This window comes from Dipteris shenzhenensis, chromosome 16, assembly GCF_047967505.1.
Source record: "Dipteris shenzhenensis isolate YYH24624 ecotype China chromosome 16, Dip_SZ_1.0, whole genome shotgun sequence".
In the NCBI taxonomy this organism is placed as follows: Eukaryota; Viridiplantae; Streptophyta; class Polypodiopsida; order Gleicheniales; family Dipteridaceae; genus Dipteris; species Dipteris shenzhenensis.
The window spans coordinates 34085157-34109817 of NC_141611.1; the positions used below are offsets into that span (position 1 = coordinate 34085157).

The following is a 24661-nucleotide window of genomic DNA, read 5'->3' on the forward strand; positions in this document are numbered from 1 at the left end:
ATGTCATAGAGAGGGGGGATGGTAAGATGTTGATCTCACACACACACACACACACACACACACACACACACACACACACACACGTGTCATAAGTGGAATAGGTGGAACAAAACATGGTTGCCAAAAAAACTCGCCCCTCGCACACACTCTCAATATGTCACCTTACCTCTTTTTAGACTATGTAAACCATGTGTGGATCACACCAAGCTCTAGTTCTGTTGGACCATAAGTTACTCGAGCTCCTTCGCCATTGCTACCTTCCCCTCCTCCTTCTACCTCAACTCTTTCCTCACCTCTCCTTCCCTCCTCGCCCTAGTTCTACCTCCTTCTCCTTGCTGCTCATCACCTCTTCCAAAGCCCCGCCTCCTTGCAATGCTGTGCCTGGTTGCTCCTTTGACATACCTACTTTGTAGTAGCACCTAGGTGCCAGAAGCACCCGTGGTGCCCGCTTGCTACACCTAGGCCCTTCCCACCATCCCATGCTAGTAGCGAGAACCACAGACCAAGTTTGGGACATGGTCGGTGGTCGACCCTTGTGAGGGGGCTGTGCCACAACCCAAGGGCTAGCTGTGCCTCCACAAGGGCACCTCATCGCACCCCTAGATAGCAATGGGTAATGCCCACCATTGTGTGAAGCTATCCTAGTAGCTCGCATAGCCTGGTGCCCCTCCTTTCCTCGGGCTTGATAGCTTCAATGAAGTGATTCCTTTGGCTCAACCTTTGGTGCTTGACATGGTTCTTCTTACCCTTTTGTAGTAGCCCATGTTTTGGCTAGAAAGCTCTTCATTCAAAGGAGGTGGTTGTAATTCTTAACCTTATTACTTTTGCATTTTTTGCCCCTTACTCTTTTTGCACAACGATGGTTCTTTGCCTCATTTTGGAGAGAAATTTTCTTTAGCAGCCACCCTTGTTTGCCCCAGCAGGGCTCTCACGGCAGCACCCTTGAATCCCATTGCCACCATTAAGATCCTTCTCTCCTTGGAAGATAAGAAACAAGTGCAACATGTAGTTCAATCACTGCAGGACAAAGCAATGATAGGTAGGATTGCGGGCCTCATGCCTATGAAGAGCCAGATGCATAATTGGATCCAGATGAGCTTGGCATAGAAGGCAGACAGGGAATTTTTTCACTTTAGTTGTGCTCTCAAAAGACCACTATGATCCTTGTGGATCAGAGCCCAATCTTCCTTGGCCCACACTTGGTGTATATTTTTCGTGGATTCAACATAAATGATATGAACAAGACACACTGCATTCCTTGCTTTTTGGTGATACTCTGCTTTCTAGGGCCCCCAAGAAAGTACAAGTCCACCATCAATTGATTATTTGAAATGACTATAGATTTTTGCTAATGGATGTACAATTTTTGAACAAGATACATGGATGTGATTGGTTAAGTGGACCCCACACATGAATTGAATCAATGATCCACATGAGAGGGGGAGAAGTGTGCAATCTAAAGGCCCATCCAACTCTTAGACGTGGAATGGGCTTGAGATGACGACTTGTGTACAAAGGCAAAGGAGGCTCCAAAGATAATCAAAGAAGAAAAGAATCCAAGTTCCACGCTTGAAACTCTTGTCAAAAGAGAGAAGAGAACCGGTTGGCAAATCCATACCATTTTTCCTTCGTGACAACTCCCTCACTCTCGCTCTAGATCTTGAGCCTTAACATATTAAAGCCCTTGAGTTCTCAAGGAAAGCCTCAAGGTGGTGATCTAAAAGATTACAACTCCAATGATAGAAATAGAGATGGGCAAAGCTCTCTTTTAGGACCCTGTGGTGAGGAGGAGAAACTTGTCAACTACACCAGAGCTAGATTACTTTCTCTAACCCTAACCAACACAAATTAAGCGGCAACTAGGAGGGAAGATAGTTAAACAAGGATATCAAGAGATACAAGAGAAGGCGGCGACACAGTTGGTTGTGAAACGTCTTCCTTCATATATGTGTAATGCGTCGTTTCTGTCTATTTTCTCTTAGTTGGTTGAAGCTCATTGTTTTGAATTTACTTGAGCTTTCAAGAATCTTTCACCAAGAGGAGCGATATGGCATGAGTGATTGTCATTTGATTATTTATAATTTTTGTGGAATCAATTGTTTGCTAGTCACTTTGGGATATTAGATTCTGACGCAATTATGTTATAGAAGATGGTCACGAGGTCTGTGTTGAGTCTCCTAATATAAGTGAGGGTCGAATGCATGTTGCATGCAATTAAAATAACCTAACAAAGGAAACAAAATTGCTTGATAGTGTTATGGCAATGATACTTCATGTATTTATGGAAATAGCCATAAGAATTCCGCTAAGTAGCCAAATATAAGGAAAATTTAATCAAGCTAATTATCAAGATCATCTAGATGTACAAAGTTGTTTATAAAAGGGAGCTGCATGAACTAATAAAGAAGATGCATGCATTTGCCTTGATGTACCTCCTAATAAGTGAGCTCAACTATCTAGATATCCTGCGATTGAAGTATTGAGGATACTTCGTAGGTAAAAGACATGGCATAAACTTTGAACTACATATTATTGGGTTGTTTCTTTTTCTTGGCGCTTGTATTGATTAAATGTTGGATAGTACATATGCACACATGCACTCACATATCCCGTAACAAGAAAAGAGAAACAAGCAAACACAACAATGTGAGTGTGACCCATACACACATGCCCCACTCACCCTATATAAATAGATATATTTGTATATGACTGTGTATATGTATGTATGTATGTATACACAATATACACAAGTATGAATGTGCATGTGTATATGCTAATATTTCATATTCACACACACACACACACACACACGGAGAGGACAATGATGGTTTTAAAATTGCCAACAGAGATGGAATAGGACCTATAGTACCAAAAGCAACATTACAATAGTAGCAAAAGGATTGTGATATGGGAAGCAACCTAACAATTGTAGCCAATGTTATGTTTCCTCGTCCAAAAAGGGCATCCTTAACTATATCTTCACAAGACTACTAATACATTTCAACTGTACATACTTTTAGGATCCTCAATTGCATAAGACTTGCTTAACAATTGGCATTTAGGTGTCTCAACTAGGTTGACAGTAACGTTATGGTCTTGCTTTCTCCATCTACATAGGCTATGGCACTTGACTAAAGAGATCATAAAACAAAAAGGAATCCAGTCTTGATAGAAAAGAACAAATGTCCTAAACCATGCACACACAGAATTCTCTTTGCCTATGAGTTCATATGGAAGGATTAAGAAAAGTTCAACTCTGCAGGTCAGTAATTTGGCATTAAGATTTTAGGTGCTCTTCCATAAGCAAGTAACAATGATCTATCCATCCTTCCCTAAAAACAGCCAACTATAATAAGGAAGATTTAGCCCAGGTAGGTCCCTTAAGTTATAATAATTCTTGATCATATGTACAACTCATCAGAACAAGGAACCCCAGCTAGACGTCTGGATTATGAACATGAAATTTGCTAGTGTTCCATGTACAGCTCAGTTATTTATCTTCATGAACCAAATGGTACAGAGCCCCTGCAAAGCTCGCAGTTGATCTGACAGCATCAAAATTGTGTTTTTTTCCCACATTGGAGCTTATTGCTAATAATTTTAGGCTCGAATTCGAACTGTGGTTTTCCTCTAAAATGCATGGATGGCCTCCCTTGTTAACGGTTGTCAAAATCACAATAATTTCAATTTAGCATCTTCAAAAACCCTATTGAAATAAGACATGCGTTGCAAGGCTGCAACAGCAGCATTGGTATTACCCTCTTTCAGAGCAGTGGTAAAGGAAAGAACCCACTCATCCATTCTAGTCTTTGCCTGCAAAGTCCGAAACATGAAATGCCTTAGGAAAAAATAAACATCCAAAAAGTCCTAAAAAGAGAAACACAAGCAATTGTGTGACAGCCAATTTGAAAACTAGTAGCAAACAAGCTGAGGAGTCACAGTATTGTATAGTTGTCGGAGTGTCTTTTCATCTGAGGTTTGCTCAAGCATTTCTTTGATTTCCATTACCTACTCACCACATAAGGACAAGATTCATGCTTAGAAAATCTCTTATTAAGAAAGGAAACAAGCGCTTCAAGGGACAAAAAAAGATACAAATGGACCTTTACCTCTGTAATAAGTTCAGGATCATTGACTGTCCCCTCCTCTTCTACATGTATGCCTTGCAGTTTAAGCTACACAAATTCAATCCCTAAATTAGTCAAAAAAAGCGAACTGTAACATATAAAACAAAGCATGAACCTCATTATTTGTTAATGCACCAATAAACTACCTCAATCTACTTGTCAACCAGCAACTGAATGAAGGACCATAAAAGGTTTTTTAATTCTTTTTTTTTTTCCCCCCGGAAGAGACCTTAATTTTGGAAATAACACAACACACACAACAACATAACTCCGGAAGGTTAGCTGGGGGATTGAACCCTTGACCTGGGTTTCATAACGATCTGCCTCAACCACTAGGACACTCTTCCATTGATAAAAGGTTTTTGAATTCATTGGTAATATACAAAAAATGGCAGGTGCACAATAGGTTTTGAAACAATGAAATGAAGCATGGAGAAGAAATAATGTGTTACAAGTTAAAGCTGATCAGCAAGCACTAGGTCAAATTTTCAATCTTGTATAAGATAGGCCTTTGAAATGACTGATCTCGGGCTCCTGCACCACTTCTTGGGATTGGAGATCTCGCAGGGTCCGGAAGGCTAGTTTGTGTCACAAAAGTGTTCTACTCAAGAGCTTTTGGAGGCCTTTCACATGACAGTGTCTCGTGCCATGTCATCACCCATGGACCCCGATACCAAATTGTCCAAGTATGACCCTAGTGAATTGGTGGATGCAAGCAAGCATCACCAATTGATTGGATCATTGATCTGGTTCCTTAATACTAGATTTGATCTGTGTTACTTCGTTGGTCTATTGAGTTCATTCATGTAGACACCTAAGAAGACACATTGGGATGCTAGTATGCGGATCCTCCAATATCTTCAAGGTTCTCGCAATAGAGTTTTATTCTACCAGTCAGGGCAGAGTCCAAGATCCAGCTACTAGGCTGGAGTGATTCAGACTGGGGAGGAGAGTTAGACACTTGTCATTCGACCACTGGTTATTGTTTTACCCTCGGCTCAGCACTTGGAGCATTAAAGGCCACAATAGCCTTGTCTTCGACTGAGACTGAGTACCGTCCTACTTGTTCCGCTACTTGTGAGGCAGTTTGGCTCCGCCGGTTACTAGAAGAGATTGGGTTCCGACAGACATCCCCGACAATCATCCACAGTGACAATCAAAGTTGCATTGCACTTGCTCGAAACACGGTGTTCCACGCTAGAACCAAGCATATTGAGATCCAGTACCATTATGTATAGGAGAAGGGGCTCGCTAACATGATCCAGCTTACCTACTGCAAGACAGAGGAGGACAAGGAAGACGTCTTCACCAAGCCCTTGGCACAGCAACTTCTTGAAGACCATTCCAGCTCACTCAGGATGATCCATGATCCAGGAGCTAAGAGGGGGTGTTAGAGGTGACATCTCTTGTATCATAGAGTGAGGGCCTTCTCCTCACCCATGAGAAGTTGAGAGAGAGCCTTGCTTGTGGGTTTGCCCACCCAAGAGAGGTAGAGGGAGAGAGCTATGGGTGCTGCCCAGTCCTTGATTGTGTGGAGGGGTGTACGGAGATGTACGGACTACGTTCTTTTAGACGTGGCAGATGAGTTCTCAGAAAATATATTAATCTATTCTAAGTCTGTCATGAGCCCGAGAGTGCAGCCTTTTGTCTATAAAAAAAAGGCCTAACTCGTGTTTCTTGTGGGGGTCACATAGTCAAGAATCGCACGGGAAGGACAGGAGCTGGAAACAAAGTTGCTCTTCATGCTGCCACTAAGAAACATAGCATAGTGGCTGAGTATGAATCTCCGGAGACCAGGAAAGGCTAGTTCAGAAGACCTTTCAAAAGAGATGGATTCTCAGGTTCTGAAGGAAAAAGGGAGCAGAGGCAAGGACAAGACTATGAAACAAACAAGGGGAATGCTTCTCAAGAGAACAAAGGAGCCCCTATCCCCTCAAGGAATAAGTTCTGCATATTGCAGCAGAGTGATGAGGATGTAGACATTGAAGCTGTCCATGATACAAGCCCAAGCCTGATTAATAAGAGGGGGGAGCAGAAGGATGCAGAGTAGCCAGAACGTGAGACAAATGCTGAGGATGTATACATTGAAGTTGTCCATAAGACAAACCCAAACCTGATTAATGAGAGTAGGGAGCAAAAGCATGCAGAGCAGTAAGAGGGGGAAGCAGAAGGATGCAGAGTAGCCAGAACGTGAGACAAATGCTGAGGATGTATACATTGAAGTTGTCCATAAGACAAACCCAAACCTGATTAATGAGAGTAGGGAGCAAAAGCATGCAGAGCAGCCAGAACGTCACACAAATGCTGAAATCATGGTGGCTGGCAGTGTTGTGTATGGGTCAACAAACTTGATGATTAATTGGTGGCTGAGGATGATGCTTTGGTAGAGGAGTTGGACAGAAGCTTAATGAATGAAATATCCAGTCCGACACAGCCCTTGTATTTTTCTTCTTTTCCAGACAAAGGAGCAAGAAAGTCACTAGTAGGGAGCTTGAGAAGCAGACTTTCAGATGTTCCCATGAAGGCGACAGTTTCTCTCTTCAGCCCTTAAGGTAAAATAAGAAAAAAGAAGAATGCGAAGCAAAACAGTTAGTATTCCATCTTTCAATGTAAGGGGCCTATCAGATCCCAAAAAAGCAGGATGCTTAGGGAGATGGATCAGATTTGCAGCCTTTTCCGCTCTGTTATCTTTACAAGAAGTCAAAGATTCTAGAAATGAACTTGCCAAAAGCCTTAGTATGGTGGACAGGAGGAGACGTTGGTACTGTCAGAAATGCAGCGGAAATATGTGAAGGGAGAGAGAGCAGAAATGTGCAGAGAATGCAAGACACGTACTAGAACTTTTGCTTTATTCACTGGAGAAAACCCGCTTGAAAATGCAACAGCAATGGGAAAACATTGCCCTATTTATTGAAAGAGGAGGGGGGGGCGGGGGGAATTGGCTGACCTGACCCAGCTGGTCGGGTCGTCGGCTGGCGTGACTGGCCCATCCAGCCCTCCAATAGCTGGCCATAACCAGCCTCTACAAGCCCATGTCCAGCCCCCTAACCAGGCGCTACATCCAGCCTTTGCCTTGGCCAAAGCCCCCCAACTACTAGCAGAAAAACCAGGGAGAGGAGAAGAGAAAACCACTAACGGGCACACCCACATAACAGCCCTCACTCCCTATGGTACAGGTAGGGGATGAAAATAAGTCTAACACTCCCTCTCAGCCTGGATGTGGAACTAACCTCAGTGAGCTGGGGTGTTGACCAAGCATCTGCTGTGGTAGAGGCTTCGTGAAGAGGTCCGTCCTCCGTCAAACAAAAAGCTAGCAAGATGTCACCATCCATCTTCTCACGAACAAAGTGATACTGTATCTCTATATGCTTGGTCTGGACATGGAATACGATTCCGAGCAATAGCTATACAGCTCTACTTGTCACACTGGATGATCATGGGTTCCCTTTGGTTCAACCCCATCTCACGAAGTAACATCCTCAGCCACACCACCTTGCACACAGCATCACAAGCAGCTTGAGACTCAGCCTCTGTAGAAGACAATGACACATTTGGCTGCTTCTCACTGCTCCAAGAAATTGCTCCCAAGCCAAGGGCAAAACTGTATCCTAAAGTAGGTCTCCTCGTGTCTGGATTTCCTTCCCAATCAGGGTTACTCCAACCTCTAAGCCCGTCTCTGTTCCCAGCAGCGTCATAATAGAGTTAAAATTCTTCGTACCCTGCAAATACCACAAGATCCGCAATCCTGTGGCCCAATGAGTGTGACTAGGCCTCTATGTTGTAAAGGAAGTTGATTCAGAAATGTCAATACCATTTCTTCTGTATACTGTCCTTCATGCAATCGTACAATCAAAATCTCAATGTCCAAGATCCATATTTGATCCTGTGAACAACCCGAATACACAGAAATAAGATACATCTGGTTTCTTCCCAAAACAAGCCTCAAAGGGAGTAACTTTAGGAACAGCAGAAGTGGGAGAACGGTTAAGGATCTGTTACTGGGGTGGTTCTTGCCTCAGCCAAGAGAAATCAAGGAACCTCCCGGTGTGCAAGCATGGTCCAAGACATTTGTACCATGGTTCGGTTCTTCCGCTCAACAACCCCTGCTTCTGAGGCAAGGCCAGTATTTGCAGATTCCCGCCGAATGCCCTTTGTCACACAGAATTCCTCAAAGGGATGGGAACAAAATTCTCCACCTTTGTCAGATCATAGGGCTCTAACATGGAAGTCAGATTCATATCAAAAAGAGCACACCATTCCCAAAAGCGGGAGTAAGCTAAAGACTTCTGAGCCAGAAATAGATCCACATGAACTTGCTAAAATCATCCACCAATTCTTCCCAAGTCAAAGTGTTCGTCCTGCCACTAGTGATTAATGACAATAAAAGGCAGAGTACCAAGAAGATAAGTGAGAGAGCAAGGTAACGGCCATATCCGCAGAGGAAATCTCCTTCCTAGTATGAAGAATCTCATGTTGAAGTTCCTAAATCTTATTGATATGCTCCCGCAGGATCCAACAACCACATTTGAACTTCGAGAGAAACCCTCTTCATGGGGAAGCCCTGTTATATAAGAATGCCAAGTGCTCCCAAATACTTTTCTACCGTCATATGCTTTACACGGTTTATAAGCTAAGCTGAGTACAGTTCAGGAAAACAAAATAGCGTACCCTTGCGTTGACTCTATCCCAGAGCTGAGCCAAATTCTCAGCCTCCTTCTAATCTAGGATCCCCGAATTCTCTACAAGGGGGTCTGGCCGTTTGACACCCACCAGAATGAAGTCTGCTAGGTCATAGGACTGCAATGCGGACTCCATCATGACACGCCAAACACCATAGTTGTTCCTGCCCAGTTGATGATCTACAGGGAACGTAAGTAATATTGGAATCTTCACCTTATTCTCTGCCATTTCTGCCAAGGAATCCGTTTGAACAGAAGTGGAATGAACAGAGAAAGTCGGGGGGGAGGGTAAGAGGAAGAGGTATGAAGGAAGATAAGGAGGAGGGGAGAGCTAAAGACAAGGTAGAGAGGCTTCAAGAGACCTCTTCCTTCAAGCTCCTTCAGTCTGGCCACCACACACACCGAGAGGAAGAAAAGAGAGAAGGAAAGAGAGGAGAAGAGAGGAAAAAAGAGAGGGGAAAAGAGAGGAAAAGAGAGATCAATTAGACAAGGATGCCCCTAGCTCCTCTACTTTTCCATTGCGGTAGTCTCTCCCGGGATAGTGGCAGCCCTAGATAGGCCTGAGAAGAGGGCAAAACAGCTGGGAACTGCCCAGCAACACCTGCTACAATACGCCAATCGGCTTGGCCTGGTACATGCATGAAGGCGAGTGAAAACAGGTCCGTACCTCTCCGTACACCCCCCCACACGGTCGAGGACTGAGCAGCACCCATAGCTCTCTCTCTCTCTACCTCTCCTGGGCTGGCAAGCCCACAAGCAAGGCCCTCTCAATCTCTCATGGGCGAGCAGACCCACAACCAAGGCCCTCACTCTATGATACACGAGATGTCACCTCTAACACTTTTCCCTTTATTAAGAAATTTTTCCCCTAACCTCAGCTGGTTGAGTTTGTGGGTGAGTTAGGCACCCCACATCTTTTGACCCTACTTACGCTCAATCCTAGGGTTTTGTCTCTATGACTGCCCTAGTCTTGCACTTCATTCTTGTGGCTGCAATTTTATTCCAACTTCCTTCAGCTCTATTCTCTCGCTTCCATTTCCAAAAAGGGGGGAGAGGAGGCGGCTCATCCTGTCAAATCTCTCTCTCTCTCTCTCTCTCTCTCTCTCTCTCTCTCTCTCGCTCACTCGCTCGCTCACGCTCTTGCTCTTGCTCTTGCTCTTGCTCTTCAGACCACCTATATGGAAAAATTTCATGCAAGCAGTTTATGTTTTTGCACTTCTTTCATCTTAGAGTGTACATCTAGTATGTCTACATGACAAAAGGCGGAGAATAACTTTTAGTGCTCATGCAGATTGTGCTTTCAAATTGTTTCCATGGTAGAGTGTACATTTTGGGGTGTGTGCGTGTGAGTGCATGTGCGGGCGTGGGCGTGAGAGAGAGAGAGAGAGAGAGAGAGAGAGAGAACCAGGTATGTAGCCCTTGACAATGGCTTTAAAAGTTCACTGTATGCCCTGGTGACAATTGCTGCCAGGTTAGCTGAATTTACCTGCTCTTCCTGCTCCAAGAGTTTCAAACATCCTCTCAGCTTGTGAAACAACAGTACAGAACCATTCAATCTAAGGACAGATGTATCAAACTACTGAAAACAGAGAAAGAGGAGGGCTCACAACCCAAAGTTGGCACTGACCAACTTGAAACTTTACCTCTGATTTCCCATGGAAAAGATCTGGGTGAAGTCTCCTCATTAAATTCTTGTACTTTCCTTCCAAGTCCTTCAGATCTAACTCATACTTTCGATCCCTGAGGGCAGCCAAAATCAAAAGCGTGTCAAGGATTCCACTACCCAAGGTTGACAAAAGACGCTTAAACCATAACTCCAATATGAAGAGCTTACTGGTCAAATAGTTGAAAATAATCGATAGAGTCGTCCACGCTTTGAACGACATTACACGAGGGACATGTCAAACTGCTCTTGTTCAGATTCCTCTCTCCACAGGACCAGCATTGGATGCTGCTTTCGGTGTGCTGAGTAGCCAAGTGTGAGCTGTTTATTAGGCAGAAAGGGGTCCAGAGATTTATGTATTGGATTCTCAAGTAGGAAGAGGGAATGAAGCGAGACAACCCACATGGAAAGAATAATAGCGAGGGTGCTTTACGACTGGATGGAGGCGATGCTATGCCCAAGGCGCTATGATCGATTGAGAAGGAATGCAAAGAGCTAAAACGTTGGGTCAAAATATGGTGTCGTAAGAATTGCACGAGGTGTGGGGGACAAGAATGAAGCGGTTTATGGACGAAGCGGCTTGCCATGCCTTGCAAATGTAGAATGATCATATCGTGTTAGATGATCATAGATGCTAGAATGATCATGATGGATGCCTGATCTCCGAGAATGCACATGGATCCTTTGCCTCAAGATTAGATTAGCCAAAAGGGGGGGTTTGAAAGTCCCATAACTCAAAGGAACTCTGGATACTATCAAAGTAAGAGAATCTTCTTTTGATGCACCGGCGACTAGATTCTTGCAATAGTGTTGATCGAGGTTGACGAGGCTTTGTGTGCTCGGGAAGGATCAAAAGTCGACAACCATGGTTGCTCGTGGGTGATTAGAGGGGCAACCCAGGGACAACATAGAGAAAAGGAGCGGGCATTGTCACGGAGTTTTGGCATATGGCTGAGGTGTTTTCGAATGAACGTGGGCGAGTGTGCTCCAACTGATGAATTGTCAGACATAGGAAAATGCGGGAAGTTCTTTCTGTGGTTGACCATAGAGTTTCACACAAGTAGCAAGTAGGTCTTGCAATTTTCGCTCAAGAACTTTGGGATGCTCTGAATTCTATGGAGAAGGAGAAATCTCCAAGCCTTGACGTGCTTATAGTTGAATCCTACTTGACTTTTTGGGAAAATCTCAAGGATGACTTGATGAACATTGTAAATGCTTTGGTCCGTAGAGGTACCCTTTCTAAAGATGTTAACACAGGTTTGGTGAAGCTTTTTCCAAAGTGGCAATCAAGATTAAGAGTTGGTGATTGGGCACTAATCACTGTGCTAAACACTTTGTACAAGATTTTGTACAAATGCTTTCGCTTTTTGCACTCAGGATATCTACATGATGGTAGTTGACAAAGAGCAAACAGGGTTCATCAAAGGTAGAGCTATATATTGAAAGGATTTTGAAAGCGTACTTGTCCTTAATTTCCCCTGCAATTTGGGTCAGCAGTGTGTCCTTTTTGCCTTTGATCTAGATAAGGCTTACGATTGTGTCAGGTGGCATTAGTATTCGATTGTTTGGGTTTTGGAGATACCTTTGGAAAGATGGTCTCTAGTCTCTGCGGTATGTCTTGGCTTATGAGGATAAAGAGAACGTTGAGAACCTATTTAATGTGTTGAAGGATTTTTGTCAAGTTTCAAGGTTGGTGTGTAGTCAAAGAAAGGCTTGTGCTCCTCAAGCAAAGCTGGATTGAGATCGATCTTGGCTAGTGCGGTTAGGTGTTAATTGGGTTGATAGAGGGTGTATCAGCCGTTATTTCACTGCCATGTTGGGGCTTGGGCTTACCTTGAATTGGAGATTTGAGTGGTTCTGAGACAAGCTCAAAGAGAAGTTCAGGGGATGGCAGGTTATGTGCTTGGGTTGGGATGCAAGGTGTGTGATCATTCAACACTCTTTAGCAACCGCCATCATGGTCTATCAGGCTTTGATCTGGAATTTCAAGAAGTCTCATTTGAGTGCAATTGAAAGAATGTTTCAGCGTTTCTTTTGGTTGAAGATGGAAGTAAGAGAAAGGTTCACTATATCGCTTTGTGGGATGCCTTAAAGAAGCCCAAGTCTAAGGTGGGTTAGGTCTTCCAGATATCATATCCAAAAAATGATGCCTTACTTTGTAAATGGTTGCCTAAGCTGTTTACAAGTTTATCACCATGGACAATAATCCTCAAGTCTTTTGTTAAGAAAGGTGGTCATGGACTATACTGGTATGACCATGTGTTTTCTTCTTTTCCATTAAAAATTACTTTCTCTAAGATAATTTCTATATTAGTGAGACCTTGGAAACAAGTTGGCCCATGCCTGCCCTAGAAAGGCCGTGCGGTTTTAAAGGGACGCTAGCCTACAAAGAGATATCTATTGAGCAGTTAATGATGGTTGACATTAAATCTTTAGTTGACCTTTTGTATGCCAAGAGTTTGTTGAAGATGGGGATTCAAAAGTGGGAATAGTTGTGGAACAAACAGGTTGCACATTGGTTTTTGTAGATGAGTTGAGCCTCAATCTTCATTTCACTCCCAGAGACAACTTGCTACTCTTAATCAAAGTGCTCCAATCTATACACGAAGATTGGCCAATGAATTACATTGTCTCAAAGACTTAGAGTGGAAATTAGTGGCTCGTGGTCGGTAAGATTACACTAACCAAAGTGATGGCCAAGGTGTTTTACAAGCAATTGGTGATGGAGAGTCTTTGTTGGTGAATGTCTTAAATCAGAAATGGAAGTTGAGAGGAGAGCTCTGTCGTGGTGGGCTAGGTTATTGAACATCTAGAATTCAACTCATTTAGGTAGGGTTCCAATTTATCCTTTGGAAGATTATCAACGAGTGGCTCTTGGCGAGAGGGTGGTTGGCTAAGTGGTTTGATTTGTTCAATGTGTGGGTCAAGAATGGAATCATGTGGCATTTGTTCTAAAACTACCTTGTGGTGATGGGGGCCTACGAGGCAGAAGATTGAAGGAGCTATGAGAAAGTCTAGGTTGATGATGGCTTTCTCACGTAAGTCACAATGGTGAGCAATCTTCATGGGTGATCTGCAAGTGTGGGGGTTAAAGGTCACTGTGCCTTAACCCCAGTTATGTACAATACTCAAACACATATATAAATGAATGAAAAAGAAGATTAGGGTGGTTCTGCACCCACCAAAACTTGTGTGGCTCTCTGTCTCTCTCCCTCCTTCTTCCATTATTGCTTCCGTTGAGAGCACTCTCAACTGGTATCAGAGCTCGGGTGATCTAGCTGAGCGTGCATGAATGCTTGGAAGCTCAGCAACTCTGTGGGAGGAAGGAGAAGCTTTGTGGGAAGCTTTGTGGGCGACTTTACTTACATCCAAGTGTGCAGAGACCTTGGAGGAACCTTTGGAAAAGTCACTTTGGCTTTACGAAGTGTTAAGAGTTTTCAAAGAAAAAGTCGTTTTTTGAGCTTTTCCCTGTTCCGTTCGATGACAGAGACTCCGTATTGACTTGTGGAGGCAACTATTGCTTGCTTTTGGTGTCCACATTACTTCAGGAGCTTGGAAACACCTTCATTCTTGAATCTGAGATCATTTCAGTGGATTTCTGACTCACTGTGTCAATTCCTGCGTTTTTTGCCCGGGTGTTGGAACTCAAGTTTGGAGCAACCATTTGCAGATCTGTCAGTTCCAGTGGACTCAGGAGGTCCTAAAACTTCTATGTTGCTCATCATTCGCACTCCGGTGGAGTTTACAGATAGCTCTGTTTCCAAAAACGTTTTTCAGTCCGTGTGTTGGACCCAGTGATTGAGGCCACGGTTTCCAAAACCGTCTGTCCCATTGCGTTCCGGACGCCCAAAAACCCCTACCTATCAGTTCTTGCGTGATTCGGTGGAGGATTTTCAGAGTTATAAATCTCTGTGTATTCGATTTCGTCTCTCTGTTATGCATTTTTCATACTAAGGTTTTGAAACCTTAGATTTATGCCACATGGCAGTGGATAAGTATTGACTCCCATTTCTCACTCATCGGTTCTTCATCTTGCAGAGTCAGTTTATTTCACAGTAGTAAATGAGCAGACTACGGAAGATTTGTGGAAGAAACTGTGTGCCACTTATGAAAAGGAAACTGCCTCTAATAAAGTTTACCTCATGAAGAGGTTGTTTGAGCTGCAGATGAAGGAAGGGGTCTCCATTGCTTCTCACTTGAATGAATTCAATATTATTTTCAGCCAGCTTCAGGCTCAGAAAATGAATTTTGATGCGGAGACTAAGGCAATATTTCTCTTATGTTCATTGCCATCCTCATGGGATACCTTCCGTACAGCTGTCAGTAACTCTGCACCTGGTGGAGTACTGAAATTTGATGATGTTGTGGGTAGCTTGTTGGCCGAGGAGATTAGACGAAAGTCTATGGATGGCAACAAGCAGGATGCAGCCTTAAATGTGCAAAGGGGCAGATCACAGTTCAGGGGGAAGTCCCAAGAAAGAGGGAAGTCTCGTAGCAAATCCAGGGCACGGAACATTGAGTGTTACCATTGTGGCAAGAAGGGCCATATGAAAAAAGATTGCTACAAGATGAAAAGAGAGCGAAAGGATAAGAAAAAGAATGCAAATTGGGGTGCAAAACAAAAGGAAGAGAGTCCAAGGGAGGACAAAGGAAAAGTGAAGATCGAGGAGATCAATGCAGTCACACGTGATAGTGACAATGATGTTCTCTTCATGTCTAGTTTATCTGCAGAGTTGCTTGCCACTTCAGATGATGCATATTCCCAAGATTGGATTTTGGATTCTGGTGCTTCATTCCATGTTACTCCCCATAGGGAATGGTTCTCCACTTATGATAGTGGAAAGATAGGTTGTGTGCATCTTGGAAATGACTATGCATGTGACATAGTGGGAGCAGGTGACATAAAGTTTTCTTTTGCAAATGGGTCTGCATTTGTTTTGAAACATGTGAGACATGTGCCTAAGCTGACCAAGAGTCTTATTTCAGTGGGTCAGCTAGATGATGCTGGTTTTCACACCACTTTTGGCTTTCAGAGTTGGAAAATTCAGAAGGGCTCTATGCTTTTGGCCAGGGGTGCCAAGTGTGGGACTTTGTATCCCTTACATGTATCAGGGGTATTTGATCATGTTGTTGCAATAACCGAGCAGCCAAGCACTTCTTTGTGGCATTGCAGGTTGGGGCACATGAGCCAGAATGGAATGAAACTCTTATGTCGTTTGGGTTATGTACCGCATTTGAGTTTCTCTGATTTTGAATTTTGTGAGCATTGTCTCTATGGGAAGCAGACTAAATCAGCCCATAAAAGAAGGAGAAAGAAAGAGTTTGAAATGCTTGATTTGGTGCATTCAGACGTATGTGGTCCCATGCCTACACGGTCATTAGGCGGGGCTGAATACTATGTGACATTCATTGATGATGCAACTAGGAAAGTGTGGGCTTATGCTATAGCTCGGAAGAGTGATGTGTTCCAAGTATTTCAGAAATGGCTGGCCTTGGTTGAGAATCAGTCAGGTAGAACGCTTAAATGCCTACGGACTGACAATGGTGGAGAGTATCTCTCTCATGACTTTCAGCATTTCTGTGATACACGTGGGCTTAAGAGGGAGCTCACATCCCCTCGTACTCCAGAGCAAAATCCAGTTGCAGAAAAGATGAACCGTACCATTCAAGAAAGGTTGCAATGCATGCTTTCCAATGCAAGTCTTTCTGGTGGTTTTTGGGCTGAGGCAATGAAGACTGCAGTGCATGTGATCAATAGATCACCTAGTAAGAGTTTGGATGGTGGTATTCCTGAAGAGGCATGGAGTGGCAAGAAGCCCTCTTACTCTCATTTGCGTATGTTTGGGTGTGAGGCATATGCACATGTGCCAAAAGAGCTTCGAAAGAAGCTAGATCCTAAGTCTAGGAAATGCATCTTTCTAGGTTATGGTGAAAGTGGAGAGATGGGCTATCGTCTCTGGGATCCAGAAGCAAAGAAGATCATACGCAGCCATGATGTGGTCTTCAATGAGAAAAAGATGCATAAGGCACCCATGAGGGATGTGGAAATGAGAAAAATAACTTTCCAGGATGTGAATCCACCTACATATGTTGATAGACAGCAAGCTGTCCATGCACCAAATGTGCAAGAAATGGTGCCACCAAGTACTCCCACAGGTATACAATCAAGGGTAGATGATGGATCATCTATTGGTGGAAATGATGAGCCAAATGTGGCTGATATGCAAGTGGGACAGCAAGCTGAAATGCCCTTGCGAAGATCATCTAGAGTGTCTAGACCGCCTGATAGGTTTGTTCCAGGGGTAGACTATGTGATGCTTACTGATTGCGGGGAGCCTTCTTGCTACAGAGAGGCTATGATGCGTGAGGATCAACGCAAGTGGGAGTATGCTATGCAATCAGAGCTGAGTTCACTTATGAAGAATAAGACTTGGGACTTGGTTTCTTTGCCACATGGAAAGAAAGCATTGCCATGTAAATGGGTCTACAAAATGAAGGTCACAGGTGATGATGTGCCTAGATACAAGGCCCGTTTGGTTGCTAAAGGGTTCAAGCAAGAGAAGGGTGTGGACTTTAATGAGATATTCTCTCCGGTTGTGAAGATGACCACACTTAGATGCATGCTTGGACTAGTGGCAGTAGAGGACATGGAGCTTATGCAAATGGATGTCAAGACAGCTTTCTTGCATGGGGATTTGCATGAGGACATCTACATGGTGTAGCCGGAAGGCTTTGAAGAAAAGGGCAAAGAGCATTTAGTTTGCAAGCTGAAAAAGAGTCTCTATGGTCTTAAGCAAGCACCTAGAGAATGGTATCAGAAGTTTGATGCTTTCATTCGGTCCCAGGGTTTTAGAAGGAGTGAAATTGATCACTGCCTCTACACTAAAAGGGCTAAGGATAGTAGCCTGATAATCCTGGCACTATATGTGGATGATATGCTATTGGCTAGCAAGAATACTTATGAGCTAGATGCATTAAAGGCCAAGTTGCATGAGGCCTTTGATATGAAGGATTTGGGATTTGCAGGTCATATTCTTGGTATGCGCATCACGCGTGATCGGAGTAGGAAACTCCTTTGGCTTTTACAAAAAGAGTATGTTACAAAAGTATTGCAGTGTTTCAATATGGAGGGGGGGAAGGCAGTGAGTACTCCATTGCCTCCATATGTGAAACTGAGTCATACAGATAGTCCCAAATCAGATGAGGAGAGGGCCATGATGGCCAAGGTTCCTTATGCATCAGCGGTTGGGAGTCTTATGTATGCTATGATAGCTACTAGACCAGACATTGCATTTGCAGTGGGAGTTGTTAGCCGGTATATGGCTAATCCAGGAAAGAGGCATTGGGAGGCAGTTAAGTGCATCATGAGGTACATGAAGGGTACCAAGGAGATGTGCATTTGCTTTGGTAAAGGAGACATGCGTGTACTTGGGTACATAGATTCAGACTATGCAGGGCATGTGGATAGTAGGAGATCCACTTCTGGTTATGTGTTCACCTTTGCAGGTGGTGCAGTGTCGTGGATGTCTCGCGCACAGAAGTGCGTTGCTTTGTCTACCACAGAGGCTGAGTATGTTGCAGCCACAGAGGGTTGCAAGGAGGCTATATGGCTTGATCGGCTAGTGGGAGATTTGGGAATTCATACAGGTGTACCGACATTGCATAGTGATTCCATGAGTGCTATTCAGCTACTAGCACGGAATCCGATCTTTCATGCAAAGACCAAACACATTGAGGTCAGGTACCATTTCATCAGGGAGGTACTTGAGGACAAGCGCATAGAGCTTGTCAAGGTTCATACAGATGATAACCCTACAGATATGCTGACGAAGAGTCTACCTAGTCAGCGGTTTGAGTATTGTCGTGTATTGATGGGCATTGGATAGTATGCTCACTGGTTGTTCTCCCTTAAAGGCACATTGTCCTTTAAGTGGGAGGTTGTGGGGGTTAAAGGTCACTGTGCCTTAACCCCAGTTATGTACAATACTCAAACACATATATAAATGAATGAAAAAGAAGATTAGGGTGGTTCTGCACCCACCAAAACTTGTGTGGCTCTCTGTCTCTCTCCCTCCTTCTTCCATTATTGCTTCCGTTGAGAGCACTCTCAGCAAGGGCATACTTCTATAGTGACATCAACCTGGCCACTCATTAAGGCAGTTTTGTTTTTGGAAATCTAGGAAAGCAAGAACAAATTTGTTTGTAGAGGAGTTTGGAACATGTTTCAAGTGTGCTTGGCCAAGTGAAGACCTTGCTAGTAGACTTTAGTGTTGCTCTAAGCATGAAGGACTCATTGGATAGTCTTTCTCTCATGGATCTTAGTCTGAGTTTGGTTTAAAAACTTCTAGTATTATCTATGCTTCAAACAGCAAAGGCCATAGGCTTGCCTTCCCTCTTATTGGTTGGCCTAATCTTGTAATAAGTCCTTCCACTAATAAAAGCAAACTTTTTTTTATTAAAAAAAAGAATGATCAACTTGATGGTAGCGAATGGTATTGATTATGCTAAAACAGAGATGTGACAATTCAATGAGGTGGTAATAATCAATTTCAAGTATTTATTTGCTTGTAACCTAAACCCACCTATAAATTAAAGCAGAGATGAGACAATTCAATGAGGTGGTAATAATCAAGTTGAGGTATGGATTTGATTGTAACTTAATCATGTGTCGAAGCCTCTCAGAATGAGCATAAACCTAGAATAGAGGGCAAATTCTTATTTGAGATTGACGAACCTGAAAATGGAAATCCTCTTGTGATTTCCTAATTCCCACCACAATCACATGCATGATGATTCTAAGCATGGGTGACAAAAAACGTCAAACTTGTCTCCTTTAGCTGGACACATTCTCCTAGCTAAAGGTCCTATTTTGATTTGGTTCACAATATGTTTACTTCAAGAAAATGGGTCACTTCGTGATGCACTTGGATGGGTGCTTCATTGTGGTACATCACTTCATTTGCTTGGCCTCACATCTTGTTGAGGCCTTTCATTCATAGGGTTCAACATTACCCCTAGCTAATGCTCTAGCCACATCCTCATTGTCCCTTTTCTCAGTGACATATAGCATCGCTTAATGTTTTCATTCCATGATGGGATGAGTGGACCAAGGTACTATTAACCGTCATCACGGTTAATAGTTCATGTACTATGTTAAGCAAGCAAAGATGTACAAGAGAGCGTGAGGATTGGTATATGACATTCGCCTTGGAGCCGAATGGGCCCAAGTGGTTGTAAAATGAGAATGAGAGAGGTACATGAGAGTACAATGGTTAGCCCTCCCTTCAAAAGGTGGAATGTATATAAGGCCAAAAGTTGGACTTGGTCTTCATTGTGTACTTGTAAGTTTTGGAATAGAAGCTCTCTCTTTCTCTTCATTCTCTTGCATTAAATCTTCTTGCTTCCTCTTACTAAGTTGTCCTATGATTGCCACTCTCCCCCTTCCCCATTCTTCCCTCCCCCTTGCTCACATTCCTTTCTCCCTTTCCCGGTCCCCTTCCCCCTCTCTCCTTCCCCCTCATGGAATCACTTGCACATAATTCGATAGACGCTTGGGTGACACAAGCGTGAGGCTTGCACATATGAAGCTCCCACGAGGAGTTGTTCAGGAGTAGAGGCTTCGACAACATTCTTCTAGGATAGCCATGACACGCGAGTCACCACTCAAACTACACATTTTTGGCGCTGTTGCCAAGGACGCTTTCATATCGCATAAGCCCTCTATCATTATCCACCCATTTCACAATGCTCCTGGCTTATCTATAAGTGTTGTTAGTGGAATATAGGCTAGATTTGGAGGAGGATAGTGTGAGTTTGGAGTAGGAAAAGTAGAAACTGTCACTTATATCCATACAGTGTTTTTCACACATTTGAGCTTGTTTTTTAGTTTTTTTTGTTGTCACATTGAAGGATTAGCTAGTTGGGATGATTGCTAAGGTGTGTGTGGTGTTACATCTTACTTTAAAACAATTAAAAATGATTTTGGATCAGATTGAGTTGATAAAAGAGTGAGTCCTCAGCCACCCCCTTCAAAAATCTTCTATTTGATGCTTTTAAGCTGTTGTTTTTGTGCTTTTTTTGTTTGAGTAGGTAGAATATATAGTATAGCATCCATTTGTGCTCAAAAACCTTGCACAAAATGCAGAAATCCTCAAAGAGCACCAAAAATTAGTTGACGACATAGCCAGGTTGCCATGTCAAAGCAATCCTGTACCCATCGCAGTTGGGGAACCTACAAGGTTGCGAGTTCAATTCTATGAGGTGACAAACAAATATGGAGAGAGGAGAGGAGAAGAGTGGAGATGAGGAGAGAGGGTACAACTAGAGAGAACATCACAAATGACTAACTGTACACTAGTATTAGTTGAATATATACAAACCCCTTTATGGTTAGGGTTAGCGTTGCCAAGCCTTTCCTTTTTAGCACTCTTTTGGGTTAGTGCTATGCACATATGATAACATGATGTTGAGGTGGTTTGTCAACACCTTCAAGATCAACATCATGAAGTAGGCCTTCCCTCAAGATAACGATTCTGGGAAATCAAAGAAGGACTAAACATTATATTCCGTCAGACCCCTTTAATGGGAATGTCCTTCTTCTACGTTAAACCAAGAGCTTGTTGGTGCTTCTCAAAAAGTTCTTTGCCAAGTGGTTTGGTAAAGATTTCTGCAACATTCTCTTTGATGTCACAATGTTATAATGTGATGTTACCAAGTAACACTCTTTCTCAGATGAAGTGCTCTCTAACTTCAATATGCTTTGTTCTAGAGTGATATACTGGATTCTTGGCTAATTCTTGAGCCGATTGATCATCACATTATATTGTTGTTGGCTTGATTCATCAAAGGTTTGTTCTGAAAATAGTCTTCTAAGCCGTACAGTCTTACATGCACCTATAGTGAGTGCCTCATATTATGCTTCTATTGAAGACAACGAAACAGTCGGTTGCTTGTTTGACAACCATGATGTAGCAGCTTTATCAAGGAAAAATGCATATCATCCTTGTGTGGATCTCCTAGTCTCATGATCTCTTGCATAGTCTCACTGTCATAGTATCCATACAACCTTGGATGACTTCCTATGTATTCAATTCCAAACTAACTTGTACCTCTGATGTATCTCAAGACTCTTTTGGCTGCATTCCAGTGAGACTATTTTGGATTTGACATAAACTATGCAAGTGAACATATTGCATAACAAATATCCGGCCTTGTGATAGTCAGATATATAAGAGATACGATGAGCTACCGATAGTACCTATGATTGAGTGTAGGCTTTTCTGGATCTTTGGTAAGTTTCAAACTTTGTTCCACGGGAGTGGTTGCAATCTTTCAATCTTCCATATGAGACTCTTTCAGGAGATTGTCAAGTTTTAACATATTTCTGCTGGCTCATGATGGTGTTGTTTGAGTCTCTCTAGAACTCAATACCAAGACAATAGTGAATAAGTCCAAGATCCTTCATGTCGAACTCTATAGATCAGTCTTGTTTTAGCTTGTTGATAAAGCTATCATTGCTTCCTGTCACAATCAGATCATTTATATACAAAAGTGCAATAGTGATGTCTTCCCCTTTAACTTTGTAGAGTAAAGAGTATGATTTTCATTGGACTTCATGTATCCTAGATTAGCAAAATACTTGTCAATTCTGTTGTACCAATTTCTGGGTGCTTGCTTTAAGCCATAGAGACTTTTCTTGAGATGGCAAACCTAATGCTCTTTCCCTAGTTCAACATAACCTACTGGTTGCTACATGTAGAGTTCCTCATCTAGATAACCATTGAGAAAAGCCTTTTTGACATCTAACTGGTACACATTCCATCTGTTGAGTGTCGCTAGAGATTTCAAAAATCATATGGAATCCATCTTTGCTACTGGAACATAAGTCTCATCATAGTCTCGACCATATTGTTGTGCAAAACCTTTTGCAAGTAGTTTGGCTTTGTATCTTTCAATGCTTCCATCTGGATTGTACTTCACTTTGTAAACCCATTTGTTTGGTACAAAGATTCCATTTCTTCATTCATAGCAATTTGTCATTCTGGACTACATCTTCAAAGTACACTGGCTCTTCTGTGGCCATGATGGTAGTCATAAGAGCATAATTGGTGGTTCTGATTTGAATTGCTTTCTCTTTTTGAGCATATGTCAATATGGGTGGTGGTACACTTTCTTTGGTAGACCATCTAAGTTGCTGCTCTTCTCAAGGTGTCTCTGTGAATTTGATATTTTGCATTGTGATTCTTCATTAGAGATTACATCTTTGGAGATGATGACCTTTCTGTTGACGGGATCATACAACTTGTATGCTTTGCTTTCTTCACTGTAGCCAACCATGATGCATTTATGTGACTTCACATCCAACTTTCTGATCCAACTTTTTGTAATGATCGTCATGTATATGGGCATATGCTATGCAACTAAATATGCTGAGATGCCCAATGTGTGGCTTGTATCTAGTGCATGGTTCTCCAGAGATCAGAGTCCATCATCCTGGGCTACTGTTGCACCATCGCTCAGGGGCCAGGGCTATAGATTAAAGTATTTACAACAGGATTTATGATGTGCATTGTTTCTCAAAGTCACCAAGTCAATAGTCACCTTCGTCTTCATAATTGCCGTTGTAAATTTGTAATATCCTGCGAATCGAGTCAAAGGCGCTAGAGATGGCACTTTAGTGACTCTAGTCTCTAACTCCCAAAACTATGATGGTACAATTGATCATTCTGTAGCCTCTGCTGGTCATTTCGGGCAACGCTCAAGCTTCTGCTTCTGTCTTCATCCTTCCAAGCTCTGATACCAATGTTACAACCACTGAATAAGAGGGCTTTTTTCTTGATTCCTCCCAGCCACGGTTTCACAGTAATCCCCATCTCGTGAGTACTCTTTCCTTTTACATCACCTTGGAGATCTCTCTCTGGAAACCTCCCCCTAGCCCAATGTTTGCAAAGTGGCCTCCTCTTTTGGTGCCATGTGTCCCACAAGGGACCTTACCCTTCTAGCCCCCTCATGGGCTCCCCTTTGCACCTCTTGACTAATGTTTAGGCCTAGGCGTGACCCTAGACCCAAACCCTCTAGGCCTCATAGTATGCAAGCATCGTCAAGCCCTCTGGTTTCTTGCCTAACCACAGTCACAATACATGGTTTCGGGATTATGGTTGACATAACTCTCTCTCTCTCTCTCTCTCTCTCTCTCTCTCTCTCTCTCTCTCTCTCTCTCTCTCTCTCACTCTCTCTCTCTCTCTCTCTCTCTCTCTCTCCACAATTGTTGCTAGCTTGTTTTCTTCTTTGTCAAGGATCAAGGAGGGCCACCCATGGCTCTTTGCTATTTCCACAACCATTTTCTCCACCCATGCTATCCCAGAAATCTTAAGCTTGTCATTTTTTGTGGGCTTCAAAACTCGTTTGAGCTTATCCTGTGTCCACCTATTCATTCATTTGTACATATGCAAAAATAATCTTAGTTTACTCTTTACTAAGAAATTCTTTGGTGGTTATGGCTTTTATCACCAATGTTTTCGAGGTCTCATCTATAACCAATTTTTTCAATGTTATGGCTTCTATAACCAATGTTTTCAAGGTCTCATCTATTTTTTCTTTGCCTTTGACCAAGTCCTTCACTTCTTGGATCATATCCCTTGATTTAACTTTATGGTGGTGTTCAATGATGCTTTATTGCTAGGCCTTGGTGTATGCAGGATCAACCTTCTTTTCCATCTTCTTCAATGTCTCTTTTCCATAAGATGTGATCCACCAATCTACCAATAGCCTCCTGAGGGTCACACTCCTCTCCACATCTTCAAGGATAAGTAAACATTCCCTTTATAGTAGCACGGATCAAAGAATCCACCACTCGCATGTTTACACTATCATTCAAGAAATCATATGAGGTTATTTTATTTTATTTTATTTTTTAAATAAAAAGAAATCATATGAGGTTGAGGCTTTCTGGCATTGAATTGATAATAATGCCAAGCAGTTGTTTGTGCCAAGTTGTGAATATTTCAAGTCATTGGAGTTCTTGGTGCCTGAAGAAACACGGGGCACTAGCCTTTTCTTGGGAATAGCTTTGGAGGTGTACCATAAGAGATCACATGTATCAATGCCAAACCACTCTATTTTGGTTTGATGGGCCTAAGAGAAAACCTCTTTGGGATGGTTTTTGTTTGGACATCTCTTGGATTTTTGTGGGA

General features: G+C 42.8%; 1 protein-coding gene across 2 annotated transcripts; it reads right to left on the reverse strand.

Moving 5' to 3' along the window:
• Window positions 1–3372: 3372 nt before the first annotated feature.
• Window positions 3373–11167, reverse strand: LOC147892868 (DNAJ heat shock N-terminal domain-containing protein). Of its 2 annotated transcripts, XM_087387522.1 has the most exons (6): window positions 10641–11167; window positions 10450–10546; window positions 10212–10301; window positions 4110–4175; window positions 3940–4008; window positions 3373–3813 (listed from the first exon to the last, which is right to left on the reverse strand). In XM_087387522.1, exons 1-6 carry the CDS (start codon window positions 11078–11080, stop codon window positions 3673–3675), a joined length of 903 nt encoding a protein of 300 aa, XP_087243648.1. In that variant the 5' UTR covers window positions 11081–11167; the 3' UTR covers window positions 3373–3672. The 2 variants fall into 2 exon arrangements, with proteins under 2 accessions (XP_087243648.1, XP_087243649.1); XM_087387523.1 differs by lacking the exons at window positions 10212–10301; window positions 10450–10546; window positions 10641–11167 and adding an exon at window positions 7358–7508.
• Between the last annotated feature and the right edge of the window lie 13494 nt (window positions 11168–24661).